Below are 26,521 nucleotides of genomic sequence, written 5' to 3'. Positions count from 1 at the left end.
AAAAGACAAAATCACTATTTCGGTTTCAGGTACTTTAAAACATTAACATATCAAACTCTATTTAAATTACCACTTTTAACAAATTGTAAAAAGGCCATCTGCTTACCGTAACGAAACATTGAAGTATCATTTTATACGTCCCTGAATAAAATACAGAACCTCTTGCACTCTTTCCATCAAGTGGATACTACAAATTAAATGCTACAGATATATCCTTACATTTTTTAAAGGTTTCTAGCACTTCTAGATGGTGTCCCCACACATTCATACCTTCTGCTCGCCTGTAAGCGATCGTGTGGATGACTACAAATTAATATGGATTTCAGTGATTCTGAGACACTGCTGACAAATAGTTCCTACCCGTTTTCCTTATGGGAACAAGATTATTTAACATGTCAAAATCCTAAAACTAGGTTTGCTTTCTTTCAAATTGAGTTGTGCTAAGATTTGTTCATCCAAGTTTAAATCCGTGACATTCGAAATAAGTTAGTACATTATGCAACGAGCCTATAATGGTAGTAATTAAGACACGAGTATGTTTATGAAACGAGCGCAAGCGAGTTTCATAATTTTCATACGAGCATCTTAATTACCATTATAGGCAAGTTTCACACGACTTTTTATGCTCGACCATATTTCTAACTTAAAATTATTCATAAGTATTCATGTTATTCTTATCTGACTGGGGAGCGGAACTGACCTTGTGCAATATCTCGTAAACTGTGAGATGTGCGCAGACGCGAAAGTAGGCCTATTGATTTTTTTCCGAGAAACAAAATAATGTCATTGACTTTGATATAATCTAGAGAGTAAAATAAACATTAATCTTGATATAACCTTGAAATTGATTTAGACACTGAAAAACGAGATGACAAATTGAATTTATTTGAATATTATTTACAATTAACACTAATTATTATAGTAACAGAACATAACCTTCTGCGACAGTATTGGATTTCCAGCCTCCGTGACGTTTTGCTAGTTGTCTTTCGATTGCATATCCGAGAATAATCGATATTTGCGCTTTCATATTGCTACAATGGTGTTCTCTGATTGGTGGATCACCTGAACTTTAATGAATAGATGTACTTTAATGAGGTCCATTAAAGGGCTGCTAGCAGGTGTATAATTACTACATTTCGGCATGGTTGAGCATAAAAATTTCTGTAGTACACCTTTTATAGAATAAATTAAATGCTTAATACGCATTTAATTTTGTATGTTTTAAAAAGCACTGTAACAAAAGGCGATTTCTCATTGTAGGTTTCTTAAATATGAAGGGTATGCCAACACCAACAGATTAAAAAATCTGTATCGTGATGATACACATTTTCTTATTATACGTTTTATATGTTTCGCAAAAATTTATTTGTTTACCATATGTTTGTAGTTTATTTTCTTGGGCTATCATTAAAATACATACGAAGATGTGATCATTTAAGGTCTACTGTACACACATAAGATACCTACAAAATGAGACATACCTGCATTTGCCATACTGAGGAAACCAGGTGCGGTATGTTTTATGTTAAAGTTCTCATCTTGGAAGTACTTTCCATAAATGCTAACAGAACCGGTGCCATCTTGCTTGACAATATCTCCACCTAAAATAAAACAATACACAACTTATACGCAACAGAAATACGAATTCAGCTTTGACTCTTTCATACAAGTTGAAGCAGGAACTTAAATGTTCAACTCTTAATTAGATACGCAGTGCCTTTTAAATTAAAAAGCTCTACATGCCTTGAACATATTTGGTAAAATCTCAAATTACAAATGAAATAGTGTTCATTATTCCTATCTAAAGAAAAATAAACAAGGGTTCAGCAATACTCTGTATACAAACAGAGAAAATATAAAAAAGGTGAAAAGATATCATTATATTAAAACGAGAGATCTTTCCAATTACGAAACACGATATGTTTCAAATTTAGATATCTGGAATGAAGTTGGGTCCGTGGATAATATTCCTTTATGATAACCTGAATCAATGTTTCAGACTAGTAATTTGTCTTTGATATCTGTATGCCTGTATAAGCTTGCATTTTTAAGAAGTTTTGAAGCCGCTATGTATTTAGATAACAGTGTTGCGCGATATTTTTCGCTTACAAGAGAAGGTAGCTTAACTCGTTAAAATAAATGTTCTCGTTTTAATACTTTTTAAACTTTTCTTATCTTACTAAATCTATCGAAAGAGCAGCTAAACTTCTCAATAACAGAGCAAATGCTGTATACTTTTGTTGATACCATTCATTGATTTATAGCCTATTATGTACCTTGTATCATGAATTTCTTTATTACGCGATGGAATTTAGAGTTGGCGTAAGTTTTTCCATCGATCCCTTCAGAAGCAATTGTCAGAAAGTTCTTCACAGTTTTAGGAACTACTTCTCCAAACAGACCAATCACAATCTTTCCTGCTGGTTCTCCTCCAATACTGACATCAAAATATACTTGATCTGTGACTTTGTACTCCGCGGCCTGAAAAGAAAAAGAAATACATTCTATTTATATTATATTTCTAAACAAAAAACAACTCTCTGCATGTTTGCATACATCTGTGCATGATACCATCACCATCACTATCAAGTATTCGTACAAGACCTTAAGGACTGTTATGTTCTTCAGTTTTATATTTAGCTTAATTGAAATAATTTAGAATTACACACTTTTCTTAACAACTGTTACACATCTGTCATGAAAATTGTGGAAGTAATTTCTTCGTAAATACTGTACTAATAAATTCAAAACTCACATTGGCCCGTTGTGCTTCCTATAGCCTATGCAAAGGTTTTTGTAGTCCGATAGGTGGCCTGGGTAGAATTTGTGAATACGATACTGACAGGCGGATTATCCTGGCGAGTACCTGGTAAACTTTCAGGGTCCAGAGCCCTGTCCTTAGAATTATATCAACATCGGAAACCTATATTATCCAGAAGACCTCACTCAAGTATATTTTTAACTACAGCAGATGACATCTGAAATTAGGGGGAAATGGAGAGTGTTGGTGGAATGGGATTATTTAGATATTCGAAGTTCACATGTTAAAGTTTCCAATTAACAGAAAATAAAAATATATATCCTACTGTATTCATCTCATGCTGATAGAGTATAAATTGCTATAAGTTAATTTAAGTTACTTGCTATGAAACAAGGAAAAACAATACGTCAGTATGAAAAAAAAAGTAAATATAACGTAATGAAAAGCCGACTCAGACTAGGCCTAAATTCATTTATACGAGTATACAGGACTTCTACAAAAGACCTTTGCGGTTTCGAACACATGTAATTTACGTTCTATGAATCTGGGGTACATGAAAATAGCACCAATGGAAACAAGCTCAAAAAGTTTAGTTGTGGTAACATTGTTTTACTATAGTCCCGTCGCTCTAATTTCCGGCAGCCAATCGCGTTGCAGGTCGGCTACATTTAAACGTGTGCGTCTTGTGATTCGCTTATGAAGACATTATTCATTTGTTAAGGCTCGATAAATACTTAATATAATCGCCCTCAATTTTGGCTCTTTCGTTGGCGTTCGCAGAAAGCACACGAAGACGTTATTTGCCGCTCAATTATTTGCTGAATTACAGTGCGTTTGATTTATTATCATAGGAGCTACGACATGATAATGTTTAACGGTGTGGCAAATAGATTTCTCGTATGGTAGCTCGGGAAAGAAAGAACAAAAATGGCGAACGATACTACCTACCTAGACTTTATAGAGCCTTCACTTCCTAAGACGTAAGCAAAGAGGCGGAGTCACGCCGGAAATAACAGCGTCGCGACTATAGTTGGTGATACTGCCTCATAGTGCACATAAACAAATTTGTTCATTGTTGAGTCGAAATGGCTGCTATAGAAACAGAAAAGCTTGATTTTCATGTGAACCGGTCGTTTATTAATGTGCAACGGTATTGCCGAACAAAGTTTGGTGCAGATCCACTCAATGGGCCTACAATCCGTGAATGGTATATTGATTTTAAGGCAAGATTTTTCGCAAGCGGTTGCGATTTCATTCATAACGACTACATTGGGGTTCCAGAGGAATACCACAGTCTAGTAGGGCTATATACAGTCACGAAGCTCAGTACGTAATAAATATGCATCCATAGATAGTTGCTAACCACTAGGATCGCTACTATCGCATCATTACAGACCATGCGAAATAGTAGCTGCACAGTCTATTGTTCCTAGCACCTTCAAAACTAAAGCTTCGGGACTGTATATACTAGACTGTGGGAATACTGAGGAGTTGTATTATATATTGTATTTTTTGAATGAACAGAGATAGAAATAAAGACTAATATCAGGGTCAGATGAAAACAAATCTCTCAAAGTTTGCTGTGAATATGCTTAATAAAATTGACAACTGCGAACAGTCGGAGATTCGAATTTTGCCACCACAAAACTCATTGCACTTTTGTTTGGACATCCATCTTGTATAATTAATTGTGACAATGCAAATTATTGCATTTGTTAGATTGTTACCGTCTTTTGTTTCCTTCAGTGCCTCAAACTTACAGACGAAAAACTTTGAGAATTTTATTTTCATCTGACACCAATATTACATTTTTACTTCTATTCGTTCAAAAATATAATCCTCTGAAACCCTACCATGAATTTTAGAACACAATTTAAGTTACATCGTATTAGAAGACGGATCGTGAGGAGGAAAGACTTCCAATATTGAGAATGACAAACTGAACATCATTAACGAGTCCCAACACACCTTCAGGACCAGTCAAGTACACTATGAACAATACGTAATCGTTTATTTCTACACTAGCCGTACCCGTGCGCTCCGCTGCACCCGTTAGAAATAAGTAAATATAAAGTAATTACATAATTAAAATAGGACATTTCATCCAGGGAACATTTGTGTTTGATAGAAGGATAAATCGTTTAGTATGTTATTTAATTTAAATTGTATTTAAAAAAATTAAAATGCGATCATTTTGATCCAGAGACATAAACATTATTTTAGGAAATATAGGAAACGAATGTACAGAATAGCCTATCAAGTTTTCTGTGCATAAGAAGCTATTTTAATCTTACATGTCCTCGATTCACTCAGAAGTTACTGTAATAACATTATAGCATTATGTCCATCTAGAGAAACTACACTTTCCAATGGTGAATTAATAATTAATTATACAAATCGGTTAATTTAGCTTCCGATATTACTTCATAGAAACACAGAAACATTCTCTGTAGGCTATGTTTCATAGCTTTCGATTGTTGTTGTCAAAGGCCCCTTATAGACGAAGTCATTTGTTTTTTTATTTCATTACACCGTCTTGGATGGCGTTGTTATTGTAATTTTTAAATTAATTTATCTCATTAAATATCAGTCCAATCAAAGTTTTGCATAGAATAAAACTTATCGGAAATTATTGTTAAAGAAACGTTTGTTATGTAACATTTTTCATGAAAATTAATAATAAGGGAGATATTTCGATTTATTTAATTAAAGCCCCCTTATAACCCCCCTTTTAAATAAAATATTTTGAATGTTATATAGTCTAAATTCTAAGTTATGACGAACTTAATTTATATTCCATTTTTCATATAAATCGGTTCAGCCATTATCGCGTGAAAAGGTAACAAACATCCAGACAGACAGACAGACAGACAGACAGACAGACAGACATACAAAAAGTTCAAAAAAGCGATTTTCGGTTTCAGGGTGGTGAATTATATATGTTAGGACCAATTATTTTTGGAAAATCAAAAATTACCAGAAAAATTTCGGCTACAGATTTATTATTAGTATAGATTTGACAGCAGTACTTTATTTGATAACATTTTCAGATATTATTCTCGTCGAATTTCAACGCGGACTCGAAATGGCCGACAAACCACCTGAAGACGTAAATCTGCGACATGTAATCTTATCTCCCAGCTTTAGACTACTTCTTTCCCGCAGGAAGGCATGTTAGGATTAAATCACTCTGGGCCAGGTTTGAACCCGCAAACCTCGGCTCCAGCGGCTAGAAACCGTTAGTCTAGCAAGGACGACTACTTCTACATGATCTTGGGAAATGTATTGCTTGCACAAATAGTTGCCCCACGAACTGTGCGAGACTATAAGGGACACCATTGATTATTTTTTATCGTCACAAGAATTAAATTTTGACACTATTGACGTGCGATGAGAAACAGATCAAGTATAGCTATCTGAAGCGACCAATCGGTTGTTATCCGAAGAATCTTTCCGCAAAGGGACGATTATGCAGTATGCGGCGTGCTCGTGGTAGAATGTGACAAATTTCACGTACTGATGTACTCGTAGGCCTATTACTATCATCAGGATAAATCATATAGAGCAGCGTTTCTCAAACTTTTTTGAAGTGGGGACCACTTTTAAGTCAGAACAGTTCCGCAGATCACCTTACTCTTGTTCCCTTCGAAAGTGAATTTATAATTTTTGTAGCATATTTTAATACCAGTATATTTATATTTTAAATTAGAATTAATTAATTAAAATTAATTTAATTCATTTAATTTTATGTTAGTATTAGCTAATTACGTTAATGTTAATAGAAGAAAATTTTTCTTTTTTTTTAATAATTCAAGGCAATTAGAGTTTGGATAGCCTAATCTTTAACTTATTAACTAAAAAAAGAATAAATAAATGTTGGTACTCACATTAGTGAGATGACTGAGCCTGTCGATTCTTACACAGTTGTTCTAGGCCTATGTTTGAATGACTAGATATTTCTTTAATGGCACTAGAATCATTGATATTAATATCTTGACACACAGCTTCTGAACTGTTAGCAGAGCCTAAATGAAGCGTATCATCACGTTCCTTTCTTTTCAAAGATCCGGATCGAAGCCAGGTTTTCATTATGTATAATGGGCACTATTTAACAGAGACATAGACAACTACTAGCATGTACCACATCAGAAAGATTTAAAGTCATAAATACATGAAAAGGTTCGGTACTTTGGTCCTCTGTAATGAATTCGGGTGGTCCCTGGCTGGGTTACAGGTGCAGCACCAGAAGTGCAGGGAAAAGACGGCGAGAAACACCACGTTCATAGTGCTTTAAATCCCTCTTTTGTTGCTGAGAGTAGAGTGGGAAGTCGGTAGACGGGTAGGGTAATAAATTTCATAAAATGTCAGTATTGGAAGAAAAAGTGAAAGCGATTGCCATGTGTAATTTCCAGTCTCTGAGATTTTCAGCTATAATGTAATACGCAATTCGTTTGAATTTTATTTTTTCTTTTGTCTTTTTTGAAGGACCACAGGGGCAGACCTCGAGGACCACAAGTGGTCCGCGGACTATAGCTTGATATAGATGATATGTACGCCAAACAGGTTTGGTGATGAATCTAATGCTGGTCGCAACAAGACTGTATCACATGCCACACATCAAATCACTGTTCCGGAGGAACGACGACGTAGGGCAACATTTAATTTTTTTTCAGGAGAAACAAAATAACATAGTTAATCCTATTTACATATGAATACATGTATAAATAAATAAATAAATAAATAAATAAATAAATAAATAAATAAATAATTGCAAATAAATATTATAACAATCGAAATAAAACAAAATATTATAATTTTTGGTTAATTTTAAATAGCACTAGTCAGATAGGGGCCCAATTTTGCAGTTTCATCATTGTTCTTCCGAAACAGCGAAATGAAACGTTACAATTCTACAGGACTCATTTCTGAAGAAATATGACCACCAAGGTCACCAGACTTGTCATTGTTAGATTTTATCTCTGGGGTTATCTAAAGGTACTGTCTATCAAAATAACTCTAGTACAACTGATGACCTTAAATGAAGCAGGACAATAAGTCGACATTAATCCGTGGGTGTTGCACAAATTAGCAACAAACCTGACAAACTTCGTGTCTATCATTGCAGATATAATTTTTAATACCTATTATGTATGTTGAAATAATGTGAGTTAGGTGATATTTTGTGAAAATTCATATTGTAAATAGGCTATAATTTTTGCTTCATTTCATGTTATACTTCTTATATACAGAATAGGGGTATTTGATGCGCGTGACTGCTTGAACTCTCTCAAATTCGTGCGTGTGAGTGCGTCCTAGTAGGCCTGTGTGTTCGATTTTACTACAAGACAAGAGACTAATTTTATGGAACAATTTACAATACTCCAGAATAAGTAGGCCTACAATATTAGCCTATTACATTAATACATTCGTAATATGCTTCTGCCCGTTCTTCACTGTAACTTAAGTGATAGCGTTGATAAGATAACTTATCTAATTCTATTTCCGGCAAGTGAGAGTTCATCTTCTGCCCACAGGAGTTGGGGTATGCGTCTTGTTCTGTATCTGACCGATATTCTTGCACCATGCTTACCACGTGTCCTGAGAGTCCCTTTACTTGTAGCTATACTATTTTTGTTTTTATTTCTCACAAAAGTGGAGATAGAAAGGGTTCACTTCTTAAGGCATATTTTTTACGTAATAAAGCAACCATAATCTCTAAACACCTAACAATATAAATCACAAATAAATCAAAATTTATGAAGGGAAGACACAGTCAAGAATTTCAGAATATGCATATGAAGTGATCAAACCCGTCCTTGTTCAAGATGATCTCAATGCCGTGAGTTAGATAGGCCTACTTCAGAGATAAAGATTGGTTAATATTAGGGGCGGATTTTCAGGAGAGGCGAGGGAGGCCGTGCCTCCCCTAATATTTTTCCAGAATACGATATGACAGTATTAATTCCAGCTGAAGTAAGATCATAGACAAGTTACAGCAAACCGTCGTTGTTCCTGCAATAACTCCTGTGTGACATATTTATAGATTTTAAAATTTTTGTTTTATTAAATAACGTAAATAGTGATACAGAAAATAATAAAAATCTCCTATATGTAATTATATTTCTTTGTTTCGAAAATTTAAGAATTCACAGTCTCCTATGTACGGCTGCTATAGGATGAATAAATGTGTTTTTTCTTCTTACTGAAAAATTTTATATTTTGCACATAGGAGTTATTGCAGGAACAACGACGAAATAAATGACATTTTTCTTTTATATTAATTTTACTATTCAATACGATTAAGACGTAGGCTAAGTTATGTCAAACCGAACACATCCACTTGGTGACGGCCGCTAGTAGGTACAAATAATTCGTACCGAAAGGAAACAGCGCTGCAACCTGTACAATTTACGTCGAGCAAAGCAAAATTATAGCAAATCGTCGTTGTTCCTGTAATAACTCCTATGTGACATATTTATCGATTTTCAGATTTTTGCTCTATTAAATAACGTAAATAGTGATACAGCAAATAATAAAATCTCCTATATGTACAGTAGAACTTGGTTATAACGACATCCAAGGGACCTTGAAAATTATGTTATAAACGAGTGTCGTAGTATCCGAGATTCATGTTATCAGTCTAGTGAGGTGGAAAATGAAAAATAATGAACATAATTAGGCTTATTTTAGATTTATGTATTCACTTTTAAGCATACCATGAACACAATAAAATACATGTACAATTATAAATACAGTATCCTGTATTAAAAAAGTTTGTTCATTACTCACCAAACTTATTTACTGAGGAGTGAAGTAATCAGTCATTTTACTCTGTTGTCTCCTGCTTGCCCAATATACACTTTCTAAATTAAATTCTATGTTCATTATTTCAGTTGCAATTTCACTGCTCCTCCTCCTAGCTTCATACTCCCTCCTCTAGCTTCATAGAAATGTTCACAATTCTAATGGCTTCTAAAGTGTCGCTCACTTCTTTTAGTGGCCATACTGCGTTAAAATGCGTGCACTTAGTGAAAACTTCATGTCGAAACTGACCGCATGCAGGTACCATTAACACTGCATGAATTCGGGCAGGTTACAATTGGATGGGGAATCTGCCTGGTCTATGATAGAAGGGAACAGTAAAGGATTTGCCAGATTTCAGCAAAATATTTCTTAAAATACATTGGTTCTTAGAAAATTGTATTCCAAACTGAGGTTGAAAATGACGTTATATGCGAGGTAGACGCATATACGTTTGTCGTATTAAGCAAGGTAGGAAAGCATATGTCTTATGGGAAATTAGATGGGACCACAGAATATTTGACGTTATAGGCGAGGTGTCGCACAAAACGAGGTCGCTATAATCAAGTTCTACTGTAATTATATTTCTTTGTTTCGGAAATGTAAGAATTCACAGTCTCCTATGTACGGTTGCTATAGGATGAATAAATGTGTTTTTTTTCTTCCTACTGAAAAATTTTATATTTTGCACATAGGAGTTATTACAGGAACAACGACGAAATAAATGACATTTTTTCTTTTATATTAATTTTACTATTCAATACGATTAAGACGTAGGCTAAGTTACGTCAAACCGAACACATCCACTTGGTGACGGCCGCTAGTAGGTACAAATAATTCGTACCGAAAGAAAACAGATAGCGTTGTAACCTTTACAATTTACATCGAGTGTCAATGCGAGAGCGGGACAGCGGAGACAAATATATGACTCTCCTCCCCGGTAACCATGACAACAGCACTTCAACCAATAAGACAGCTGATTAGCGGAGTGTTTAAACAGACTACGGTCCGTTCCAGAAAAATGTGGAGTAACTTCACGCATTTGGGGGCGGAGTCTATAGCTTCGTTCAGCCAACACCTCCCCCCAGAGCGATCATTGGCCCTAGCCTCCCACATACCACTTGCGCAGAGGTCTTGTTTCGTCTCTCTACTCCACAGACGGACCATAGAACCCGTGAGAGGAGGCGAATTTGGAGAAATTCTACTCATCGCTGACAAGTACAACTAGTCACAGTTGCTTTGGGCTATGTTCGGCTGTATTGGCAAGCCCTCTCTCTCTCTCTCTTTTTCTTGGCTTTAGAAAATCTCCTCAGTTTTCTCTTTCTGCGTAAAAGTTTTGTTTTATGTTTGCAGATTTTTTTCTCTTGTTTGCGGTGTTTCTGTTATTTTTTTCTTTTGTGTTACGAGATAATTATATTTATTTATACAACATATTAAATATTGATAGTTTAGAAATAAATGCAGATTTGTCTCTAGTGTCTTTTAGCAGTAGTTATTCAGTGTGTTGTAACCTAATTGATCGGTTTGTGAAGGAAGAGGATTGTCGAGTTAATTTGTTGTACAAGTATGTGATAGTAATGAGATACGTGATACGCCCTAAAATATTTAATACATAAAATACAACCTCTCATCAGTCACGTCTTGGCCTCAACTTTCGAACCCGCCGTCCGTCACTGGTTAATATAGAAATTATAAAAATCAGTCGGAATTCTCGTCTGTAATATAAAAAATAACGGGAAATATATAATTATTTAATTTCTCGAATTTTATCAACAGTAATCTCACTAGACGTTTTGATTTATCTAGAGAAAATCAAAACTCGAGTGGGATTTAATTGACTATTACACGATTAGAAGAAAGTATATAAAGATTAGAAGTAACGAAGTACTCCAATACAATAAAATATTAATTGATTTACGAAAATACAACTGTCTTCAAATGTATTATTGTACCATCTCAACATTACAAATATTACGCTAGATGCATGCTAGATGGCAGTAGTGAGCAATGCCTTCTCGTCGAGAAGTTCTCGATCTATTATACACGATGGCAATGTTACTAGTCGAGAAGGCTTTGTTGATTCAGTTTCATTTTTATTAAGACAGTTGCATTCCACTTCAATTATCCGAATCCCAGTAATCAACGTCACTTGACAGATGATTCTCAATAAATCTTAATAATTAAACAATCTCTGATACGTGACTATCCATAATATCATATAGCAGAAGCTATAACATAACCTAACTAATATACACAAGTGTTAGAAAAGTTTTAATTAACGACGATGACATAAAAAATAAACATGAATAATTTTAAAAGGAATAATTATTGAATGTACAATTTTCAAATTGAATGAGGTTGGTGGTTCAATTGATGTTATATTGGACGTGTGCTTAATAGAAGTGGAACTCGTTGATTTAGGCCTACATGGTGTATTCAACTTATTCAGGATTTCCGAATGGTGTTCTTCATTTATGTGTAAATCGGATTTCAGAAGATGCATAGGTATGATCAGTGATTTTTATTAATTCTTGTTCTTGAATGCCAATGCGAGTCATATTTGAAACTGCTGTGCATCGACTGGAGTGGTTTGTAATTATATATATATATATATATATATATATATATATATATATTTTTTTTTTTTTTGACGTCCAGACCAGCGCAATTTCAAATGTTGGCAGACAAAGAAACAAATGCTAGGGACGCGATAAAATTAAACAAATGCTAGGGACGCGATAAAATTGTGCGATAAGCAGCCATGATTGGTTGAAATACGTCCTTTCGTACCGTTTTATTGGTCAAAAGTAGTATGACGTAGTAAGAGTGTAATAGTCAACCGAAAACAATTTTTGTACAATATTACTGATAGGACCTGTTATTGTGACCATAGTCGTAAAATAATTTAATATACAGGGTGAGTAAGAAGTATGGAACAGTGTTGTAACTTTCTTATTTCTAATTTTATGAAAAAGCTATTTATACAAAAGTTATAAGGTATCAAAGAAGGAATATTTTGAACATGTTTTCAAATACTATGCTTTTCATTTATAAAGAGTGTGCCAAGGTGTCTGTTTTTTTTTTAAATGGCGGTCTACCAAGTACTTATTTCCCCATTTTTTAAATCTTCTGGTCTCAATACGCACAAAATAGTTTTTGCCATTTATAAACTTTAGAATTATTCTGTATTGTGTAGACAAGCTCTCAGATTTCTAAATAAATAATTTTCAGTATCTTACAGTACCTTAACGTTTTTGTTATTGCTGTTGCTGTTCCTGCACATTGGTTTCATCTTTTTTCCTTCCCATTGTCACCATTTTTTTCTCTAGGTGGTATCATCCTTTCTCTATAAATTTGCTTGGCATTTTAGGTCTAATATAAATCTAAACAGATTTACTTATTGCTGACTACACCGAACAATAACTAAACCAGCAATTAGAGTCTTGCACAATCAGTTACGAAAAATAGAAATTATAGGGCCTATATTGCTATTGAACATCTGGCGCTATAGTCACTTATAGAAAAAAAGTCCGACCATCGATTCTGTGCCCCCGTAAGATATGCGAACTGAACCCTAATTCCTTTTCAGCCTCGGCAATTCATTTCTCTCCCGGTATTTCTATTTCTCTCTTTTCTAGCCCTCTCTCTTTCTCTCCCCCACTACTAAGCAATTTTGAGCCTTCTTGCGGGACAGTTTATTTGCACTTGCAGTCCAGTGTTGTCAACTCAATATGAATACTGTAGCACGGAGTGGTGAAAGAAATATTATTAAGCAAGTAATAGCATTTTGCATAAGTCAATCAGCGTCATTAGACCTACTTAAATTAAATTATGAATAAGTAATAATTAACCTTACAGTATTATAAGCAATATTCAAGAGACATGACACTGTTTGACGGAAGTTTGGCAACATCCCTATTCGGCAAGGTTCATGGCCTGCTGTTTGACGTAGTGGGAGAGAAACGGGTGGAATGGGGTGAGTAGAGGCGTTAACTTTTCCAAGAACGACGACAGCGCTGAAGGGGCATAGATCCGATGGTACGACAATACAAAGTTCTTCAGTCTCACGAAGTGTCTCAGGTTCGGTTTATCGAATATTCGAGTTGTTTCTCACTCTTTGTGGGTGAACGGCAAAGACGATCACATTGAGTCCTTGCAAGGACGCGATTATCACCTTTTAATTGATAATTCTTCCTCTCTCGGTACAATCAATCAATCATCCATTCATTCATCCATCCATCCATGGATTCATTGTTTCATTCAAAAATCGATTCATTGATTCCTTGATGTATGGCTTGATTTATTCACTGATTGAATCATTGATTAATTGATTCATTAGTTGATTCATTCATTTATTCATTCATTCCAGATATTACAGTTGGATACCTTCAGGGGCAACAACCATGCGTGAAAGTACAAGCATTTGAACTTCAGAGTACTTTTGTTTTTGTTAGTAACACTATTTTCTTAAAAATGATTTAACTTATTAACGAAATAATAATGCAGCTCTTTCGGGTAATTACAAGGCATTATATATTAACAACTACTGTTTTAGAGGTATGCATTTTGGGTTTAAAATGTAAATATTAGACCTAATTACGCTAGAATGTAGACCTGTGTTCTAATAGTACTCATTTGCTCTTCTCTTTAGTAAGTAATTGTGATTTATTTTATTCTTGCATTTCTTTACGTACCAGATTTCATATTCTGCATTACACTTATTCCCTTTGTTATTACCGGTGTCCATATGCTCATTTATTTTTTATTTTAGTACCGTAGGCTATTTTAGGACGCTTTATCAACATCTTAGGTTATTTAGAATCTGAATGAGATGAAGGTGATAATGTCGGCGAAATAAGTCCGGGGTACAGCACCGAAAGTTACCCAGCATTTGCTCATATTGGGTTGAGACAAAACCCCGGAAAAAAACCTCAACCAGGTAACTTGTCCCGACCGGGAATCGAAACCGGGCCATCTGATTTCGCGGCCAGACGCGCTAACCATTACTCGACAGGTGTGGACTTGTTCATTTATGTATTAGTTATGAAGATAAGTGTATTAAAGTATTCAATCAATAATTGTAGTTATCAAGCAAACATATTTTTTAATACTTACTTACTTAGTCTACTTACTGGCTTTTTTTTTTATTTTATTGGGTTATTTTACGACGCTGTATCAACATCTAGGTTATTTAGCGTCTGAATGATATGAAGGTGATAATGCCGGTGAAATGAGTCCGGGGTCGAGCACCGTAAGTTACCCAGCATTTGCTCGTATTGGGTTGAGGGAAAACCCCGGAAAAAACCTCAACCAGGTAACTTGCCCCGACCGGGATTCCAACCCGGGCCGCCAGACGCGCTGACCGTTACTCCACAGGTGTGGACTACTGGCTTTTAAGGAACCCGGAGGTTCATTGCCGCCCTCACATAAGCCCGCCATTGGTCCCTACCCTGAGCAAGATTAATCCACTCTCTATCATCATATCCCACCTCCCACAAATCAATTTTAATGTTATCCTCCCATCTACGTCTCGGCCTCCCCAAAGGCCTTTTTCCCTCCGGCCTCCCAACTAACACTCTATACGCATTTCTGGATTCGCCCATACGTGCTACATGTCCTGCCCACCTCAAACGTCTGGATTTAATGTTCCTAATTATGTCAGGTGAAGAATACAATGCGTGCAGCTATGCGTTGTGTAACTTTCTCCACACACATTTTTTCATAAGGCAGTAAATTTCCTTTAATTGTTAATCCGTTTGTGTACTCGGAAAATGTCGGTTTCATGCATGATGAAGTGCGCCTGGCGTTCTGTCTAGTCTGCAAAACATAAGGAGTAACCGGTTGAAAATCGAATATTCGGTCGGATGCCCGACTTTGACGGATGTTCTCTAACCGATCGAATCTAAACCGGTTGTAAGCGCTATTTTGCAGCTCTCTACAAGCAATGATAACTTATTTCAATTTTCAAAAATTAAAAAGGTGTTGCAGTAGCAGTGCACTGTTGCCAAAATCCATTGAAAAGAATGTGGCTCTAACCAGTGGTGTATTTCTCTGCAAAAAGTGCCCTGGCTCTGGGATTTCGAAGCATAAGCTACTGGGTCATTCTGTTTGGACAGAAGCAGTTTGTAGCATATAGCCATAAAATGAAATTGGAGGAACTTTCTGAATATCAAAGATAAAGATATTATTAGATCTGAAATTGATTATTAGATATGAAATTGTTTAAATATAAATAAAATATGACTTTTTATAAATGCAAAATTCCACGATAATACGAAAATCAGGAAAGTATCCTGGCGCCACCATGTCTCGAAAAATAGTACCTTGGCGCCGCCAGGGTTCCCTAGACCTGAAATAAAGCCCTGGTTCCAACTTCTTAAAATAATTACCATTCTATTTCAGAACAATATTAATAAAACTAATCATAAAAAAACGAAAGTAGGGACTTCTACCGTCCCGACAGAGCTTACTTAGAAGAGTGTTATATACAACACTCCATAAAAGACCCGTCTCGGTAGAGTTCCCTGCAGTCCTGCACTATGAAACATGACGTTGCCATGATAAGACATCTGTAACTGAGGCGCACATCCGGGCGAAAGCTTCTTGTATCCACTCGCGACTGATATGTATGAGTATGAGTGTATGAGTCCACTTGACTGCAATGTCAATCCAAAGGAGTAAGATAAGCAGCGTGTATTCTCAAAATACATTTTCCATTAAAAATCCAACAATTTCACATATAAAAAAATTCATAGGCCTACATAAAAAGCGAAATAACTTTGAACTGTATTCTCATAGTTATGAAACAAAAGGTATGAACTCTAAGATTGTTTGAACCAAAATGCAACACTGCTACAGTATTTAATCATAGTAGTAACCAGTCTAGTATATGCAGTCACGAAGCTCAGTACGTAGTAAATATGCATCCCCACATAGTTGCTAACCACTAGGATCGCTACTATCGCCTCATTACAGACAATGCGAAATAGTACCTGCACAGTCTATTGTTCCTAGTACCCTCAAACTTAAGCTTCGTGACTGTATATACTACTGCATGTTCAATTCAAAGTGTGTCATGACTCGCTGTACGCCGTCATGTAGCTAATCGATGAGCCTAGAGAATTCAATCTTCCTACACTTCCGTAAAGGCGTATTACCTATGTGCCAGAGAAGTTGCCTAGCAAGTACGGCATTCATTCTGAAGAGTACTTACCGATACGTACGGTAACGCCTGTAGTGGCAGGAATATGAACTGTTTGGAAACACGTACTGAGGTGAGTTTTTTTCTTACTGTCGGGAAATGGGGAGAGGGCTAAGACGATTACTTACGTACGTGGTGACATTGACTTCGACGGTCAACATGGACACGGAGCATTTGATTTGTATTGTGGAATGTTGCCGTACGCAACCGATGATAACAAATACCTTGCGTACGACTTGCCCACGCAAAACACAGTTCGAAAGAGGTTATGGTAGCACACAGACTTTACAGACAGCCATTTGTTGCTACGACGTTCAAGTTATACGGTACACGTTCTCAAGTTCAGATTGAACGCCTTGATTAATAGGCAACTTCTCTGACATAAAATCTGAAACTCGCTTCAAATCGCTGACTCACAACAGTGACGTCATGACACACTTTGAAATGAACACCCAGTAGATTGTGGTAGTAATTTAGGTCCAAGAATATATAAAAAATTTATACATAAATATCGTAATCTTATCAATTCTAATAGTTCTAATATTAAGTTTAAAAAGTTATGTATGGATTTTATAGTAGTAGCACCAGCAGCAGCAGCAGCAGTAGTATGAAGAATTTATTTTGTACTGCAGCAATCTACCAAACGGAGCGGATTGAGAAAGTTAAGTTATCCTGAACCAGTGTAAGAGGTCATCTCCCGAACATAAGATCAACATTCAACAGACAACCACATTCAGATTATTCTCATGTTAATTTCTTTAGTTAAGTTGAAGTGAAGGGCAATACGTGAACTAAATGTTCTGTGAACTGGTGACCCGAAATAATGAGAAAACACTCCTTTTTCGTTTTACGGGCAAAGTTTCACTAGAAAGCGCAGTCACGTTTCTGCGCCATGTTGCAAAAAGAGCACGCTAAACCAGGACGGTGTCTGCCGTGGTACAAGAATCTCGATCATCGCCCTGAATTTCTCCAGCCAAACATCTTTCAAGATGCTGCACGGTTGTCCAAATTCCACTTCACGCTCTTTAAATTGTTCAACTTGAACTTATGGCTTTCACGTTCCAGTCAAATTATGTCTTCTCGTTTTGTCATTTTACCTCCGAATTCAACTTACTTTTCTTTTCAAGATCATCGTATGGAACGAAAGTCTATCTAGCCTACATTTATTTTAATATCCAAGCAGTTCACTGATATTTTAATTGAATGAATGAAGATAGATAGATTTATCGATATTAGTTCAGAAAAGTACAAAACTTAATAATTTAACAAAAAGATCTATACACAAAAGTAGTTATACATAATAAATATACAATTTCCTAAACTAATAAATTTATCGCAAATCTCAATAATTTATTGGTTCAAACTTCCACTTACGTCTGGTTATCCAAGCAGTTAGTTGATTAACAAAATCTATAAAAAGTGATCAATGGATTTTCTGCAACAATTTATGTTCACATTGAATTCACGTTACAGGCTCAAAATGTTAAATTGAAAATAAATCCCCAAGAACAATGTAGAGCTATTAGAAATTACAAACTAAAAGCAAGAAGTTACGTTTTTCTTTATAGGCAACGGGTTCTCAACCTTTTTGACTACGACCCAAAGTCAATTAGGCGAACAACTTACGCGATCCATGGGTCTATTTTGAATTTAAGAAGTGCTAATGTAATAATACTGTACAAATAGAGTAAGTGTAGAAATTAATTATTGTAACTTTAACTTTTTTAATTTTATTATTTTCGGGGGGAAAGGATAATTTTATTATTTTTCGGGTTCTATAGCCTATGGTTGTGAAACTTGGACTCTCACTTTGAGAGAGGAACAGAAGTTAAGGTGTTCGAGAATAAGGCGCTTAGGAAAATATTTGAGGCTAACAAGCAAACATTCTCATGAGAGTAGATAAAAAAAAGTTAATTTTTTTTCTTCCACCATGTTAATGTCAAAACAAGTGCTTGTACAGCTGTCAAAGAAAAAGTGGCCGCACTCGCGAAAAGCGAATATTTTTAAGTCCACTTCGGGTCACTGTGATGTTACACGATGCATGCGCTTATAGAAGCAGTTAGGAACTATGGAGTCATTATATATCTGCTTCTCGTAGAGCAGCGGTAGAATGCTCCCTTAATAATTCGAAGGTTGTGAGTTCGGGCCTTGTTCAAGTTTTTATTTTATTTATTTTATCGTTCTTTAGCACTATAAATAATATTCAAGTTATCATTTGCATTCTGTTATCGCTATTTAGCGATATGAATAATATTAAAGTTATCATTTATATTCTGTTACCGTTCTTTAGCGATATAAATAACATTCAAGTTATCATTTATATTCTCTTATCGATCTTTAGCGATATAAATAATATTCAAGTTAGCATTTATATTCTGTTATCGTTCTTTAGCGATATAAATAATCTGTATGTTATACAAGTAATTATTATAATATAAATAGCCTTTTTTCTTATTAAGTAGATTAGTTTAATTAAATAATTTATATATTATATAATATATTATATTAATTAAGCAAACCGATATTTATTATTTATATTGTTATCGTTATTTAGTGATATAAACAATATTAAAGTAATTTATATTTGTTATCGTTCTTTAGCGGTATAAATAATATAAATTTAATATTAGGTTTGGAACAATACAGATGTGCAATACTAGCGTAGCTTTTTCTTTTTATATTACATTATACTATCCTGAAACACAATGAAATGAAAAGGAGTAACGAAGATTTGAACCCGAGGCGTTGACATCTAAATTACGACGTTCTTCCGATTGAGCTATGGGGACACAAGTATAGAAATATTTACGGAAAATTTGACCCAATCCCCCTCCAAGATTTTCTGATGATTTGTAGAAGCTCGTCCAGGATGCCTGGGATGTCGTGGATGAAAACAGTCGCTATTTGAAAAGACTAATCGATTCCATGCCCATTCGACTGCAAGATGAGATCGAAATGGAAGGAAGATGGACTAAATATTGAATCTTGGCTTTTTGTTTTGTTTTTTGAACTTTTAATTGTCTGGATATTCTAAGGCAGACGCCAGTAAGTTTGTTTTATTTATGCCACGAAAGATATTTTTTGTTGAGAATAAAATCTTTCTTTCCATTTGCAGCCATAATGTCATAATAAATAATGATAAACTCTAGGCATAATACATTCATGAACCTCATGTTAATTACTAAAACAGTCATAACAGAGACAGGAGCAATTATATTTTTTCTCTCTTTTAAAAACAAAACAAAAAAAACATAAACAGCACTAGGTTGTTTTTTAACACACGACCTCACGAACATCGGCCCGGAACGCTACCATTTCTCTACAAAATAACACGCAGAATACTTTAATTATAACTGTAGATATCAGGCAACGTGGTCCAACAACATATAACATCGCCTGTCTCCGAACTGTAGAGAAGATTCCCGAAAGGAACTTTGCTTCTAGTGAGGGGCCACTTTTCCTTTTGACAGTTGTACAAATTTTGACCACTCGAGTGCAATTACAAGGGCCGTAAAAATAAGTTTCCCTGGAGCCGTTTACTGAAAAAAACACAATTTCATTGGAAAAATTTATTGGAACAGATACAACTGTTGAGCTATTTTTCAACATATTCCCCACTGAAATTGAGACTTTTTCATATCATGGGATCAACAGAAGTGTGCAGATTGCTGTCACACACTTGTTTCGATCCCAGGCGGCAGATTTCTACGACACAGGGATACAAAAGTTGATCCCGGTATGACGAATGTCTCATTTGCGGTGGGGAATATGTTGAAAAATAGCTCAACAATTGCTGCACCTGTTCTAATAAATCTTCCCATGAAATTGTGTTTTCTTTCTGAAAACCGCCCCAGAGAAACTCATTTTTACGGCCCTCGTAATAGCGTTCGAGTGGCCAAAATTTGTATAAGCATCCGTTCGTTAGTTTGAGTTCTGACTTTATTGTGAAAAGTTCGTTTAACGTTTTGTGCATTTGACAATTCACATTTTTAACATAAATTTCACATTATCGTTCCGGGTTCTTTGACATGTCTAACCGTTCACATTATCGTTCCGGGTTCTTTGACATGTCTAACCGACAGGAAAGCTCAGTTTGACTTTTTTTTTTCGTAGTGATTCTCGTGAGGTCGGTGAAAATTTCACATTAACAACGGCAGTGTGAAGATGTTGTCGCGAACATTTTTCCTGGAACTACTGTAGTTCCACATCCCCCTGTGAAAACTCTGATGATGATGATGATGATGATGATGATGATGATGATGATGATGATGATGATATACAAAATTAAAATATAGATAATGTAAATTGTAAATAATTATAATAACAACCCCCCCCCTTGACAAAATTCTGCGTACGCCACTGTTCCCAAGCATCGAGAATCCTTGGTTAAGCGGCCAGTATGTTACTGGTACGTGTCACCACTTAAGATGACCGTGGTTTTGTGTTACTTATTTTGAGACGTCCTACCACGCCCAACGTCCACGATATTCGTAACTAGAAAATAACATATGAAGAGTCCACTACAAGAATGATGGATATCACTTTCTTGTCGAAAATGAACCAAGACTGTCAATAGAATGTACATAGAGAGTTATATGGCATTAACACTGATAGTCATTGTCCAGTAATGATCGGAAAATCTCAGTTAAGCTTTGAGCGCTAAGCATTTCAAACTTTCAATTGCGTCTCCTGCAAAATGTGTTCCAAATGACATCCACCATTCTTGCTCTTCATATTATTATGATCTTATAGAAATTCAGATGTTCATACTCTACTTCAGAATATCATAAACACAAACATCGCGCCCCCAAGGACTGGGCAGAACTTTTAATTTGTAACGTATCCGAAAAAACTGATGAAGTGCTTAAGATGATATAAACAACTTAAGAATAATGGACACAATAATTTCCAGTTCTACTGAAAAGGTTGCCCACGTGCACGTACATGCACTCTCATATCGTGTTCATTTGACAGACGTTTGTCTCTCTTTCCACATTATTATCGATATCTAAGCTATAGGCCTACATAAGGTAAAAATTAACATTGTAGTAAAATATTGGTAGTAAATAATTAACATGCTTACCTGAATAGCAGAGATCGCAAGGAACGAAAATACAGCAGCACAGGTTGCCGTGATAACTGCTTGCCTCGTCATTGTGAAACTTCAGCTCTCAGCAGAGCAAACAACGAACACCAGCAAAGCTGCGAATGGAGTGAACGAACCTACAAGCCAACCAACTCCAAGCGCTTCCAGCAGCTGGTAGGGCGGGTAATCTCATCAACAAATACGGGGTCAAGAGAGAGTGTTACGTCACCGTGACGTGACGGTGCTGCACTGGGTGTTTATAAACTGATTTTATTATTAATCCCCACGCATTGGAGACAGAACACTTTTCCGACTTCTTATCATATCAAATGATACCATCAGAGTTGGTACTGTTTATTTAATTTTAAAGGGGACGTTTCATAACTACATAATTTGCGTGACGCGAAAGTGAGTAATAGCTCTCAAAATTACATATAACAACGTTTCAGATGTCTGTTGTACTTAATTATTTCAATAAAGCTGTAATATTTTTTATTCATTTTCAACTATATTTTAGATTATTCTTCCTCTTACATTTCCAGCAAGTCTCTTGCAACTTGAAATGTTTTATTGTTTCTTAATTAATATATAGACTGACTTCGAAATGTAAACTCTATTTGTAAAAATATTCTTATCGGGTCCTTAGTTCATTAATTTATACACCGTGTCCCGCTTAGAGGGATCGAAAAATAAGTGATAATTTCAAATGTAAATAATGGTTTATTAACATATGAAGAGTTCGCGGGAAAAACGATGAATGTCACATTTCTGTTAAGGATTAGATAATGATCTAATTGAGTCTATAACTGCAAGATGTAGTGCTGTTTCTATAGAAAATAAAGGAAAGGATTACTGTATTTGTGATGATAATTCTCCTTTTTACCATTTTTCATAAGAATAACATTAAATTTCGCAGTGATCCATTGAATTAGATAATGACATCAACCTTAACAAAACTGTGACATTCATCGTTTTTCCTGCGAACTCTTCATATCTTTTTAGTGCGTTTAGGAGTAAGATATGTATGGTAATAAATTGCACACACAAATTCCACAATTCCAAAATTTGAGATATCTGGCCGACATCTACGGCTGACCACTAGGATCCAGAATAAAAAGCAGAGGTTAAATCAAAAATCAAATATGATTGGGAGAGAATACGGAACAATGGTAAAATTTTAAAAATAAAGTACAATTTGATTTCGGAGAAACATGAGAAGAAAGTACATTGAAGAGTAATGAAATGAAGTAAAAAAATATATTACGTACTGTATTATTATACAAGTGATTGTGTAAAATGGATAATGAATCTCTCAATACCATTAGACAAATTTTGTTAATGTCCTCATTAGAAAACTTAAATGAAGTTCCCCTAGCGTCAAAAAGAAGTCCTTTCACTTCCCATGTATTAATATTCATTTTGTATCTCTCACTGAAGTGAGGAATACATGGGTTGTAAATAGAATTCTTTTCATCGTTAACATTATTGGCTTGTTGATCATCCTTCTCAAAACGGAGAGTGGGGTCAAGAATGAGGCTTCTAAACTGTGTAGTTGCTGCTGGAGTCCGTGCATTGGCTTTGTAACAACAGTTAAACATGTGTTCTGTCGTTACAAGTAGCCTAACTGAATCTGCATGATCTTCAGCATACCAGGGAAGGTTGCTATGGTGACGTGTACGAGTAGACTAAATGTGACATTCGGACGAAATCTCATCTCCGATTCCATAAAGCTGGCCCCACAGACAAATCACTTAACACGCTGGATAACAAGTTTAAGCATACTCAGTCACAATGGAGCCTGTACGAGGACGTCCATCATCCTCTGAAGCGTCATCAGTAGGGACCGGATTTTTATGTAATATCAAGGTGTGAAATATGTACATATTTATGTAAGAAAAATAAGCTGAATATGTACCAAAATATGTAAAGTCATGAAAATATTTAATATCAATATATGGCAGGTATAGGATAGATAAGACTCTCCAGTTGTGATTTGATACAGCACCCAATTTTTTACCGCACGCTTGACACATTACTATTTTTCCATCTGTAGGGAAAGCTTCGTCCATTGCAATCCATGATTTTATTTTTGTCGTTAGGGTTGAAGATACAGGGGCCATTTTAGTTAGTTAAGAGCAGTAGATAAACTCACTTGCACTTTATACTGTAAGTACTAAAACTAGAGAACTGAGTGAAATGAATAACACAACAGTACTGCAAGCACTGTTTCGCTTTACTGGATTAGGAGAAAATAAAGAGATGTGGGACACATGCATTTTAGCTGCTCCCTGTAAGAAACAAATCACCTACTAAAACCTCAAACTATAGGCATTTACAAACTGTTGTTTGAAAAGTGACATTCCTGTCTCATTCAGAAAGGTAGGATTATTCCAGCCGAGAACCATACTTTCTAATTCCTCAGAAAATTCCATTTCCATATAGATCTACTAAATTTAAAGTAAAGAGGTCAAGCAATAACCTGAAAAGCTATATATTTCAATCTTTCAATATATTTCCAGTTTGTTCCTTTACTCCAGCTTCTTTTCAAAATTCGGCTACTTTATTGCGGCTCATGTCAGACTTGACACGGGTTTTCCCTGGAAGGATTAGGAAGAGGGTGGGTAAGGTTGCAAATTGCATGGGAACGGCTTGTTAAGACGTATGCAGAACAATTACTCGTATATCCCTTCTTGGGTAAGTAAAAAGGTTTTTTTAAATCGTTGTATTTCAAACCGTAAACTTCCCCAGCAGAAGTTTTTTTTTTTTCCTTTTAGTGAAGTAGAAATGAATAAAAACCCTCTAAATATGTATATTTATGTAATATTAAGCCATAATATGTAATGTGGGATAAATATGTAAAAATATGTAGTATCAAATTTTAATATATTAATGGTAATTACAAGATTCGCAAAGATTTGTTATTTATATACGGTTAAGTTGAAAAGAATATAATATGCAATTACATAAAAATCCGGTTTCTAGTCATCAGGTTGTCCATCGCACTTAGTCCAAAACCAGTTTTGCGTTTGTTACCAGGAATTGAACAGTCCGCATTCGACGGTGCGTAGGTGTTGCGTTTCACACTGAAGAAGTAGCCTACCAGCTGCAGATTCTGCATCACCTGCATGACGAGGAGTTTGCATAGCGTGTGACTTCTTTGTGTGTGGATTTACCAAAGGACGTGTTCTCACCCGATTCATTACCACACTGGTGGAGCTCCACCTGCAGGTAGTTCGATGGACAATCTTATGGCGCTTCAGAGGATGATGGACGTCCTCGTACGGACTACGTTGTAACAATCCGAGTAGGCCTACGCTTAAACTTGATCACCAGCGTGTGAAATGTTTTGTCTGAGGGTTTAACTTATAGAGTCGACGTTGAAATTTTGTCCAAATATCACCATACGACGACCCCTCTAGTCTGTACACTACCATAGCAACCTTTTCTTTGAAATATGTATGGTAAGACTTCCCTGTGTTAGGCCTAAATTTCAACGTACCTCGTTTACATGTTACGACCTATTTATGGGTCATCTTCAGAACTGGTCGTTGTTGGTCTTGGCGCCACTTGTTCTGTTTCCTGTGAGGGTGTGTTCCTGTGGTATAGTGTAGCTTCAAAGAGTGTGTGTGTTTTGAAGTTGAGTTGTTTGTTGAGAATATCGTTGGGATGTATTTTTGTGCGTCTGTATATTTCATATTGTTCTAGTATGTTTAGTTTCTGGCTTTTTGGTTGGATGTGTAGTATTTCCATGTCTGTGTTGATGTCTCTGTGGGTGTGGTTAGCATTTGTGATGTGTTCTGCATATGTGGAGGTGTTTTGTAATTTTGTTATGGCTGTGATGTGTTCTTTGTAACGTGTTTGAAACGATCTGCCTGTCTGTCCTATGTAGAAGTTGTTGCAGGTGTTACATTTGAGTTTGTATACGCCTGTGTGGTTGTATTTGTTTGTATTGTTTGTATGTTGAGATGTTTTTGTAGAGTGTTATTTGTTCTGTATGCGATGTTGTAATTTAATTTCTTGAATGAGGTTGCAATTCCGTGTGTGTTTTTGTTTTCGTATGTTAGTGTGATGGATTTTTTGTGTTCTTATGTTTGTGTTGTATTCTTATGTTTTTTGTGATTATGGTTTGTCTTACGTATTATGTTGTCTATTATGTTAGGGTTGTATCCGTTTTCTTGTGCTATGTATTTGATTGTGTTTAGCTCTTCGTTGTATGTAATCTTGTTGGTTCATTGGTATGTTGAGTAGTCTGTGTACTATTGTTCGGAATGCAGCTTGTTTGTGTTGTGTGGGGTGGTTGGATGTGTTGTGCATGTGTGTTGTGGGTTTTCTGTATACTTTAAATGTGTGTTTGTTGTCTACTTTTGTTATTGTGATGTCTAGAAAATTTATGGATTTATTGTTTTCAATTTCTAATGTGTAGTGTAGCTTTGGATGTATTTTGTTTATGTGTTGATGTAGGTTTGGATCTAACTTTTCTGGTAAACTAAAGATATTGCAGATTCAGTTATTTGTAACGACAGAACACATGATTAGCTATTGTCACAAAGCCAATGCATGGACCCCAGCAGCAACTACATAGTTTAGAAACACAATGTACTTGCAATTTATTACCATATACAGATCTTACCTCTAAACCCTCTCCTATTTCTACAAAATCGATACTAAA

The 26,521-nt window shown here is 35.6% G+C and overlaps 1 protein-coding gene across 1 annotated transcript in view; it reads right to left on the bottom strand.

The window, feature by feature from the left end:
- Nucleotides 1–22,009, bottom strand: part of LOC138710962 (peptidyl-prolyl cis-trans isomerase 6-like) — a 35,918-nt gene extending 13,909 nt beyond the window's left edge. The window contains exons 1-3 of the mRNA XM_069842203.1: nt 21,850–22,009; nt 2,280–2,484; nt 1,485–1,604 (exon numbers count right to left, since the gene is read on the bottom strand). Of these exons, the coding sequence (XP_069698304.1) occupies nt 1,485–1,604; nt 2,280–2,484; nt 21,850–21,921 (397 nt within the window). The 5' untranslated portion in view covers nt 21,922–22,009. The remainder of the gene's footprint in view (nt 1–1,484; nt 1,605–2,279; nt 2,485–21,849) is intronic.
- Nucleotides 22,010–26,521: the final 4,512 nt, after the last annotated feature.

Source organism: Periplaneta americana, chromosome 12, assembly GCF_040183065.1.
Source record: "Periplaneta americana isolate PAMFEO1 chromosome 12, P.americana_PAMFEO1_priV1, whole genome shotgun sequence".
Classification (NCBI taxonomy): Eukaryota; Metazoa; Arthropoda; class Insecta; order Blattodea; family Blattidae; genus Periplaneta; species Periplaneta americana.
The sequence above is the reverse complement of the archived record's forward strand: the minus strand, read 5'-3'. Positions and strand labels throughout refer to the sequence as shown.